This window comes from Marmota marmota, unplaced genomic scaffold (assembly GCF_001458135.2).
Source record: "Marmota marmota marmota unplaced genomic scaffold, marMar, whole genome shotgun sequence".
NCBI classification, from domain to species: Eukaryota; Metazoa; Chordata; class Mammalia; order Rodentia; family Sciuridae; genus Marmota; species Marmota marmota.
This window is the reverse complement of record NW_026000016.1, coordinates 12441754-12452973: the sequence shown is the minus strand read 5'-3', so window position 1 is coordinate 12452973 and position 11220 is coordinate 12441754. Positions and strand designations below refer to the sequence as shown.

General features: G+C 35.1%; 1 protein-coding gene across 2 annotated transcripts in view; it reads left to right on the top strand.

Moving 5' to 3' along the window:
- Rab18 (RAB18, member RAS oncogene family) overlaps nt 1–9367 on the top strand; it is a 37525-nt gene extending 28158 nt beyond the window's left edge. The window contains exons 5-7 of one of the 2 annotated variants that reach the window (XM_048809165.1): nt 3708–3826; nt 3901–3967; nt 7396–9367. In XM_048809165.1, the coding sequence (XP_048665122.1) occupies nt 3708–3826; nt 3901–3967; nt 7396–7571 (362 nt within the window). In that variant the 3' untranslated portion in view covers nt 7572–9367. The remainder of the gene's footprint in view (nt 1–3707; nt 3827–3900; nt 3968–7395) is intronic. The other variant, XM_015483502.2, reaches the window with a different exon arrangement.
- Nucleotides 9368–11220: the final 1853 nt, after the last annotated feature.

Below are 11220 nucleotides of genomic sequence, written 5' to 3'. Positions count from 1 at the left end.
AGGCTGGGTATTATTAATAACTGTGCTATTCTATCTCCTGGTGAAATTACTGATATACCTCTTGGAGAACTAGCTATAATTTTTATTTCACCTTCATAATCGGGATCAATTACCCCAGGACTTATCATAAGTCCTTTTAGAGTAGAAGAACTGCGTCCCAATAATAAGCCTACTGTTCCTTGGGGAAGAGGTCCTTGTACTCCTGTGGGAATGAGTTGAACTCCCATCTCTGGAGTTAGTACTGCTCTGGCAGAGGCGCAGATGTCCAACCCTGCGCTCCCTCTAGTTTGTCTGATGAGGGATTTAATGGATAATGTGTCCTGGGCACTACCCTGATGGTGTTGCTGGGTTCCTCCATTGTCCCGTATATTTGTGGTTGTGGGCCCCGGAGCATGCTCACAGTGAAGGGTGCCTGCGGGCCATAGGTTGTTACAGCCTCCTTTAATTGCTTCACTGTTTTGAAATCTAAAGCACGGTGAATTTGTTGCCCTCCTGTCTGCTCAAGTACAAGGCATGCTAATCTTTGGGGTCCTGCCTCAGGATTCCATCCATCAACCACGGGAGTTGAGGGCCACTCAGCTGTAGATGGAGCTGTTGGTTGAATTACGCCCTCTGGTGATAGAACGGAGTTAGTAGCAGCCTCCTGTTGTAGCTCCCCCCCTGATGGTTGTTTGTCCTTCAAGCTTTCTTCCTTTAAATTTTCCTCTGTCTGACTAGCTCAAGAGACCTTCTCTTTTGTTTGACCTAACATGTTTTCTACCGTAGTCTGGACCACTAACAATTTACTTAACAGTCTTTCGGGTTGTTTTTTTACTAATTTCTAATCTACTATAAAGGTAACGCAACCCAATAAGATAACTAAGATAACGTAAAACAAAACCGAAACAGAATGAAACAAAAACAGAACAAAAAATTGTTGTATCAATTTTCTCTTTCTCAGAGCCGAACGACTTCAAACCGTGAGCCAACCATTTTTCCCAGTTTGCCTGAGAAAGTTCTAATGATAGGCAGCTTGAAACAAAAACAAAATAAATCAAAACAATAACACATTGTTTTTTGAAATGGTCACCCATTCTCATGCCTTCCCTCAGGGGCAAGCAATTTTACTCACCTCCAAGTTTCAGGCGTCCCCCGCAAGGGCCACCAGTTGCCACAGTCTGGCTGGGCACAAAATCACAAGCCACTCAAGCAGGAACAAACTTTATTTTTGAAACTGCCACCAATGCACTGTATGCTCCCAAGGGACCCAGGCTGCGTTCTCCCTCTCCAGGACCCCAACAGGAAGTCCCTCCTCCAGAATTCCCTCCTACTGCAATTCCCCAACCAATGGGAACTCTCCAGGAGTCCCTAGCAGGCCGAGGTGAACAGCAGGAATCTAATATCCATAAGAATGCAGATCTTAACATAATCATATCATCTCAATGGCTTGCTGGTGTCACCTTTCAACCAAAAATGCCATGCATCATATTACTTGGCTGTGGCTCTTAGCAAGTGTAAAAGCCTTTCTTTTTCTCTACATCATTCCCAGCATTTATTATTTTTGTTTTCTTGATAACTGCCATTCTGACTGGTGTGAGATGAAATGTCAGTTTTGATTTGTATTTCCCTAAAAAATAATTATGTTGAACATTTTTTCATGTATTTATTGACTATTTGTATTTCTTCTTTAGAGAAGTGTCTATTTGATTCATTTGTCCATTTATTAATTGGGTTTTTTTTTTTGGTGTAAAGTTTTTTTTAGCTCTTTAAATATCATAGATATTAATCCTCTGTCAGAAGAGTAGCTAGCAAACATTTTTCTCTCATTCTGTAGGTTATCCCTTCACATTCAATCCTTTGCTGTCCTGGAAGCTTTTAAATTTGATGCCATCTTGTTTATTAACTCCAGGCATTATTTCCTGAGCTTCAGGGATTCTGTTGAAAATGTATTTTCTATCCCTAAAAGTTGAGTGTTCACTCTACATTTTATTCTAGGAATTGCATAGTTTCTTGTCTAATTCTAAGGTCTTTGATCCATTTTGAGTTGATTTTTGTTCAGAGTGAGAGATAAGGGTCTGGTTTCATTCTTCTACATGTGGATAACATTGTCCCAGCACCATTTGTTAAAAAAGGCTGTCTTTTTTCCAATGTGTTTTTGGCACCTTTGTCAAGGATCAGATGTGTGTGTGTGTGTGTGTATTTGTCTTATAATTCTGTACCACTGATATATGTGTCTGATTTCATGCCAGTGCCATGCAGTTTTTTGTTACCATAGCTCTATAGTATAGTTTGAAGTCAGGTAGTGTGATGTTTCCAGCAATCCTTTTTTGGCTTAAAATTCCATTGGCTATTCTGGATCTTTTATTCTTCCAAATGACTGTTTTTTCTAGTTCTGTGAAGGATGTCATGTATTTTGATGGGGATTATATTAAATCTGTGTGTTGCTTTTGGTAGTATGGCCATTTTAACAATATTAATTCTGCCTATCCATTAATGTGGGAGGTCTTTGCATTCTCTGGGGTCTTCTTCAGTTTCTTTCTTCCGTGTACTATAGTTTTCATTGTAGAGGTCTTTCACCTCCTAGATTTATTCCTAGGTTCTTGGGTTTTTGTTGTTGTTGTTTGAGGCTATTGTGAATGGAGTTGTTTTCCAGATTTCTTTCTCAGCAAATTTGTTGGTATATAGGAAAGCTATTGATTTTTGTATATTGAGTTTGTAACCTGCTACTTTACCAAATTTGTTTATTAGCTCTAGCAATCTTTTGGTGGAATTTTTTTTTGTATCTTCTAGGTATAGTGATAATTTGACTTCTTCCTTTCCTATTTTTTAATCCCTTTTATTCCCTTCTCTTGCCTAATTGCTCTGGCTAGAATTTCTTGTACTAAATAAGAGTGTTGAGAGTTGATATCCTTGTCTTGTCCCAGATTTTAAAGGGAATGCTTTCAGTTTTTCCCCATTTACTATGAGTTTGGTTTTGGATTTTTTTATATATAGCCTTTATGATGTTGAGGTAGGTTTCTTTTACCCCTAGTTTCTTCACTATTTTTATCATGAATGGGTGCTGAATTTTGTCAAAGGTCTTCTTTGCATGTATTGAGATTACTAAGTGATATTTGTTCTTAATTCTGTTAATGTAATTAGTTATATTTATTGATTTGCTTGTACTAAACCATCCTTGCTTGTCTGGATAAAACCAACTTGGTCATGGTATATAATCTTCTTAATATGTTATTGAACACAATTTGCTAATATTTTATTAAGTGTTTTTGTATCAAAGTTCATCAGGATATTAGTCTGTAATTTTCTTTCCTTGATGTGTTCTTATCTGGGTTTGGTATGACTGTGATACTGGCTTCATGGAATAATTTGGAAGAATTGGCATTAATTCTTCTGCAAAGGTTTGGCAGAATTCAGCTGAGAATCTTTCTGGTCTTGAGCTTTTCTTTGTTGAAAGGCTTTTTATTACTGCTTGTATCTCATTACATGTTATTGGACTATTTAGTTTCTCTAAATTTATATTTAGTTTCTCTAAATTTATATTTGTCCTCTTGATTTATATTTTAACACGTATTTTTCCATATAAATCAGTATATACTAGACACTCATTAGGCGTATCAAAAAACAGATTAGCCTATATAGTAAAGTCAGCTTCTAGCTACATATCAGAATTATGTCATTGCCTCTTATTTTTAATGCTCATTTAATAAATGATTCTGCTTGTATTTCAGTTTATGATGTCACAAGAAGAGACACCTTTGTTAAATTGGATAATTGGTTAAATGAATTGGAAACATACTGTACAAGAAATGACATAGTAAACATGCTAGTTGGAAATAAAATTGATAAGGTAAGAAGGTAGATACTTAGAAATTTGGTTCAACATTTTGGCAGCTTTTCTTAATTATAGCATTTATTTTTTAGGAAAATCGTGAAGTTGATAGAAATGAAGGCCTGAAATTCGCACGAAAGCATTCCATGTTATTTATCGGTAAGTATATGAGTGAATATCTATCTTTTCATTAATGATGAACTTTAAAGTGGGGATTTTGCTAAATTTATTTGTTTATGAACCACAAAATATATTTCTTTAGTTTATAGTTGCTCTTGTGCTACAAAAATCTTCCAATAGAATGAGATTCTTTCTTTCTATAAAATTAAATAGGATCATGTTATGTGAAATCATATAAAACACAATTGAATCATTTCTCTAAAGACCTAATGACATTCAGTTCAGCCTGGCACCTACTGTTAAAGTTGTGTCTTCCTGGTCCATGTGCTGGCAGTATAATATCAGCACCACTTGGGAGCTTGTTAGAAATGCTTCATCTCAGGTGCTGCCCCAGATTTTTGGATTAGAATCTGCATTTTAATGAATTTCTATTTTAACAAGATTTTTAGATGGTTCATATGCATATTAATATTTGAGGAACATAGTAGAGCAGGGCTTGGCTAACTATAGGATGGGCCAAATCTGGCTCTCCCATTTATAATAAATACAGCCATGCCCTTTCATTTACATATTGTTTATGACAGTTTTATGCTACATGGCAGAGTTTAGTAGTTACCCCAGAGGTGTATAGAACATAAACCATAAAATATTCACTATCTGTACCCTTACACATAAAGTTTACCAACCCCTCATCTTAAAAACAGCTTAACTATATCAGAATTACCTAGGGAGCTTTTTAAAATTGCAAGTCCCTGTCCCTTATCACAAAACCAGAGGCATTTTATTTGAAGTACTTAAGGTGATTGCATTGTGAAAGCAGTTTTAGGAACTACTGATTTGGTTATCCCATGGTGTTAGAAATTACTAGGAATTTTCAAGTGAAATTTGAGGAACAACATATATGGATAGAAGCAGGGTATAAGGTTTTTTGAGAAAAAAATGAGTACTACCTTTACTCCTTACTTGCTATATATCCCTCATGCATTAGTTTATTTAGTATTTTTAAACATGGAGGATATAACAATGAACAAAACAGACCAACTCACTGCCCTCGTGGAGTGTACGTTCTGGTAGGGAAAACAGATTTAAATAAATAAGCAGTACGATGAAGCAAAGAAAACATGGTTTGTGTGGATAGAAAGACTAGGGTGGGGATCAAGTAGTAAAACTTTTTTGAGGTATTGCCGTTTGAGTAGAGATTCATCATGTGAGTTTTAGAGGTGATTCAACTCCAGCTAAGAGCGGATATTTCCTGAGGTCAGAATCGGTTGAATGTGTTTAAGGAATAGGGAGAAAGCTTGTGGGATGGAACATAGCATGTGTTGGAAAGGAAGAAGACTGATGATGGTGAAAGATAAGGCTAAAAAGATCATGTTGGACCTCGTAGGATATGGTAAAGAGATTGATTTTATTGCAAGTGTGGTAGAAAACAGTGGAGTCTGATACTCTTTTTAAAATTCGTTTTTGTAGACCATAGGCTGTGAGAAGCAGAAGCAAGGGTCTTGTTCTGCTTTTACATTGGCCCAGGTAAATGAAGCTGGTAGCTTTGACCATAGCAACAGTGGGTGGTAGAAAGTTGGTAGTTCTGGGAAATACTTGGAAGTAACACTGACAGGATATGTAAATAGATTGGGTATGGAGGATAAGGAAAGAGAGCTGTCCAAGACAACTCCATGTTTTTGGCATGAGCAAGTAGATGGATTATACTGCCATTAATTGGGATGTGGAGCAAAGACCAGGTTGGGGTAGAGAAGTGGGAGGTCAAGGATTTTGCTTAGATATAAGAACCAGTGGATGTGTTGGTCATTGGCATTTAGATTGCATTTAGGGTTTCCTGACTAGAGTGATCACTTCAAGAATATGGGCTTAAAAGATCTGAAGATTGAACCTTGGGGCACTCTTAACAATTAGAGGCTAGCAGAAAAAGGTGCTAGCAAGTAAGGTTGTAAATGACATAGCAGTAAGATAGGAAGATTACCAGGAATGTTCATTGTTTTGGAAGTGAAGTGAACATACTATTTAAAGAAAGAGTGATTAGCAGTATTAAATGCTGAAAGATTTCAAATAAAGATAGGATGTTAGATTTGACAATACAAAGGGTGTTGGTGGCTTTGAAAAGAATGGTTTCAATGGAGTGGTGTGGAACAAGAGCCTAATTAGGGAATAGTAATCTCCTCTTTTCACATTTCAGTAACCCATGATCAACCTTGGTCTAAAATTATTAAATGTAAGATTTTAGAAATTAACAATTCCTAAGTTTCAAATAACTTTTTATCATAATATATTGTTATATTCGATTTTATTATTAATTGCTAATCTCTTACTCTGCCTCATTTATTAATTAAACTTTTATCATAGGTATGGACATATAGGAAAAAAACACAATATAATCAGGGATGTCTTGGTACTTACCCCCCTTGGATAAGGAAGGGCTGCTATCATTTGAAGAAAAGAATGCAAGATAAAAACGTGGAAGCTGCTTCTCTAGATAACTAGCTCAAACAATTTCCCAAGAGACTAGAGAAACTGAGTAGTTGCAAGAAGGATGTGTGGGTTATAGGGAAAATTCATGTGTGTATTTTTTTATGGCAAATAATTTGGCACACTTTAGAGATTAGTATGTTAGAGAAGAGGGAGAATATGATTCTTCACTACATGAGAAAGAATGGGGTTCCAGGTCTAGTGAAGGGGATTTAGGTAGGAACAAGTTTATCAGTTGTAATAGGACTGAAGGCAGTAAAAAAGATACAAATTCAGTTAGTTTGGAAATTTTTTTTTATTAGTGGAATGATGAGGTGGTTCTTGCCAGATAGTTTGTTTTTTCTCAATATAAAGCTAGATGATGAGGGGCTCAGGGCATGGCCCAGCATTAGAGTATACACTTAATATGCACAAAATTCTGAGTTCTTGGCGATATTATCAGCAGAGATAGAGGAGTAGTAAGAAAAAGGAATATAATTAGTCACCTGAAGACGGTGAAGGTAAGGTAAGTTTAGGAATCAATGCTGAGTGTCCACTTGACTTTCATGAGTATAAATAAAATGGGACCAGTATTCATGATTGTATGTCATTTTATTCTGCTACCTATCGCTGCTTGGTTGCATGCACAGAATCATCAGGATAATTGTTAAACTCGGGGCATAAATTTCTTTATTTTAAAATAGGAATAACATCTGCTTTGGGGATCATTTTAAGAGTTAACTGAAAAACTAAGGAAAAAACTTGGACATAATATTTGAGTAGGGCCTTACAAGTTATAATTCAGTCACAAAATCCTGGGCTTAAATGCTGTATCTTATGGATAAAATTTAAGTAGCTTAATTTTAGAGTTGAAATTCACTAAAACCTATGAGGAGAAATTGCTTATTCAACTGTCAATGTGTTGTAGGCTGATATATGAGTTTTCCAGAAAAATGTGGGAAAATGGACAGGAAGTATATATTATGACCTTTTTCCTTGAATTTCAGAGGCAAGTGCAAAAACCTGTGATGGTGTACAATGTGCCTTTGAAGAACTTGTTGAAAAGATAATTCAGACGCCTGGATTATGGGAAAGTGAGAACCAGAATAAAGGAGTCAAATTGTCACACATGGAAGAAAGCCATGGAGGAGGAGCCTGTGGTGGTTATTGTTCTGTGTTATAAACTCTGGGAAATTCCATCTCTTGCATATTTGATCAGATAGTGACATCTTTCTGTATATAAACTCTAACTGCTATTTTAGGCACCTTGCAGTTTGCACATAATTGTTTTGTATCATGGCACTAAATATTTGCAAGAAATCCTCCTCATCGGCCCTCCCAGGTAAAATGTTATGGTACGCATGCACAGTTTGCAATCTACAGTTTTATATGTAATATAAAATAGGTGTACCTTTATGAGTACATTTGATTTTATGATTTACATTTATCATGTAATATTTTAAAACATCCATCTATCTAGTGTATGTCAATACAAGGTCTGCTGCTTTGTTTTGTTTTGGTTTTTTTGCTTAAATATTCCTGTCAATTACTGAACTACTTGGTATGTAGATAGAACTCCTAGAACCATGAGAGGTATACCGGTGTCATGAAACCTGTTAAATTTCCTTTGAGGAATTACAGAGCATGATTTCACAGCTTTTCTAGGATGTTTGAGATTCTCTTTTAGTACTAAGCAAAATTCTCAGTACAGAATGTAGCCCAGCCAATTCATAATTAAATCTCTATTTGTTCTGATGATGCTTCTAAAATAGTACTGATGTGTTAAAGAAGTCTGGTATTACTTTCTAATTTACTTCATTGATTAGCTCAGTTGTTTTAACTGGACTTTTGATCCTCTGATATGTACATTGGATTCATAATCCTATGTGCAGTGCTTTTAGTTATGTCGCATTTGGCAGAATGGCAATAAGGTTTCCCTCACTGGGGTTTCAGAAGGACATAAATAGTGTGTTTATCATAACTCCTTTAATACTTACCACTTTTAAAACCATCTTTTTTTTCCCATAAATGTTGGTAGCATTTATCCAGGTACCTCCGTGTAGCTTGTGTAATTTTTATGACTATCTGTATCTTATGACCTCCAAAAATAGCCAATTGATATTCAAAACCTATTTCTGTACTTTAAGGAGTGGGAAAGGAAAAAAAAACAAAACTAAATGACAATTTGAGAAGGGTATACCTGTGTGGGAAAATGCTATTGCAATGAATATCTTGATGATTTATTTTAACAAGTAACAAATAGCGTATTAAAACCAACTTTGTATACATTAATATCTTTTCTGCAGTATTCGGTTTTCTAACCTTCTGTTGTTGCAAATTGTATGTTTTTTCCTATCCATATGTTATTTAATTACATTGATCTCTGGTATTTTAAGCCCCCAAATAATTTGTCCTTTAAGGGTAGTCACTACAATACCCCTCAGTAAGATTCTGATATTAATTTCTTATCACTTTAATCTCTGTACAATTATAAATGAGATAAACATATTTGTGGACCTTTGCAGTATGTGTTAATGAATTTACTTCAAGTTGGGTTCTTTCTGAAATGTACATTCTCATGTGTGAAAACCTCATTTTCTACTTGGTTTACACTTGTTAGTCTACATTACATATGATTAAAGGTTTTATACATCCTGTACACTTCACTAAATATAAAACATTTACTTCTATAATGTTAGAAAAAGGTAGTTAATTGTGTACTTATGATTTGTTCATGTTACATTAAACTTTAGATTTGTGTATTTATGTAGTCTGAATTGACAAAACTTTTCTGTGTATTACTTTTTGCTCCTTGAGTGACATAATAATCTTTCTGTGCATTGGATTGTTGTCTTGATTTAGATAGAATTTGGATACATATGAGTCACTCATATATAACCTTAAAAATTAATTTTGTTTGATAGATTTATATTGTAATCTTTTGTAGTTTTTGAATAAATATAGCCTGCTTTCCCTAGATGCATTTGTGCAGGACGTATTATACATTTCCCATATATACATACATACACACTTGTGTGCACATACGCACATACATAATTTTTGATGTATGCATTTTAACAGTATGAATACCAGTTTTGCCTCTTTACCATCTCTTATATGTCTCTCTTTTTTAAGTTGATAAACAATAAATTATGTAGTTTTACTTGCATTTCTTTGATTACTGGTTCCATTAGCTAAGGAACATTTGAATATAGTGCTATCAAATTCTCTAATTTATGTGGCTTTCATTTTACTATTTTGTGTTATACACATAGTGTTTTGTAGTGGAGGTTTTTTAAAGGAGATAGTTGTAATATCTAAAATCAGGCACCTGTACAACTTCAGGATTTTGTTAATTCCTTTCAGAATAATTTGAAGTAGTCTTAAAGATCTTTTTGCAGATGGTACAAAATAGAACGATTAGAATATAGTATTTTGAGTTCTAGGAGTACAAAAATAGACCTAAACAAATTAACTTTTCAATTTATGAGTAATAGTTAACATTTATTGAAAGCTTCCTTGGTGGTAAGTGCTGTTCTAATGCTGAATTGTTTCGGTAAACCTTACAGCAACTTTAAGAGATTGATATTCCTGTTATGTCTATTTTAATGAAGAAGATGATGGAACAGGCATATTAGATAACTTCCCAGAGGTCAAGATAGCTAATCAATGAGCAAGTTGGATTACAAGGCTTTTTCACTCCTGACCCCACTCTTAACCATTGCTCCTTGTATTATGGCTAGTTGCTAGCTTTTGTTTTAACACAGCCAACTTAAAGGAGTTTCCCTACTTTATCATTCTCTTTGGTTATAGGTGAAGTATTTCAAATTTATTGGCTATAGAACAAATCCTGTTTATGTAATGCTACCCCATAAGTCATTTGACCTCAATGTTCAGGTAATAGAGTAGATGGTCCCTCATCCCTGATTTAGTAAAGGTAAAATATTAGGGAGCTTATGGCCCCTTACCTCCGTATATGTAATTGGACATGAAAAAAACAATTAAGTTTAGAAACAGTCTTTTGCTTAAAAATCTGGGGTGGTTTTATTTCAAGCACTTAATTTCCAACTATAAACTCACACTTTATTGACATTTTTAGTTGAGTCTAGTGGAATAAGTCTTGATTTTGATGAATTGTAGTTTGCATACTCAAGACATACAAATAATTCTCTAAGTGTGAGATTGACCCCAAGCTCATAAAGCAGTTCTTACACCATTACTTATTTTACTTGTGGAACAGCACAGACTTACTTCATATCCATAGTATTTTTTAGGTACAGTTTAGGTGATTTTTTTCTGTGTTTTCCAAGTGACCTGGGACAACAATCCTATTGTATTACAGATTAAAGATTTCAGAATTCAAGCATTATATGTCTCTCTCACAGATTTTGCTAATAATACTTAAAAAGTTTTTCATCCATTAATTTTTCTAGTTAGATAGAGGGATAAAAACATGTAATCAGAGCCGGGTGTGGTGGCACACACCTGTAATCCCAGCGGTTTGGGAGGCTGAGGCAGGAAGATCATGAGTTCAAAGCCAGCCTCAGCAAAAGCAAGGCACTAAGCAACTCAGTGAGACCCTGTCTCTAAATAAAATACAAAATAGGGCTGGGGATGTGGCTCAGTGGCTGAGTGCCCTTGAATTCAATCCCCAGTACCAAACAAACAAAAAATACATGTAGTCAGTTTTCAGAAGACATTTTTCTGGTTCTGACTTCAACTCTTCTATGGATAGTCAACTATAGACTTTATCCCAGGTTTTGTATAGATGTTGGAAGAAGAGAATACTAGAAATAGACTGAGTCACATAGATGAAGTCAAAAACGTGGGAA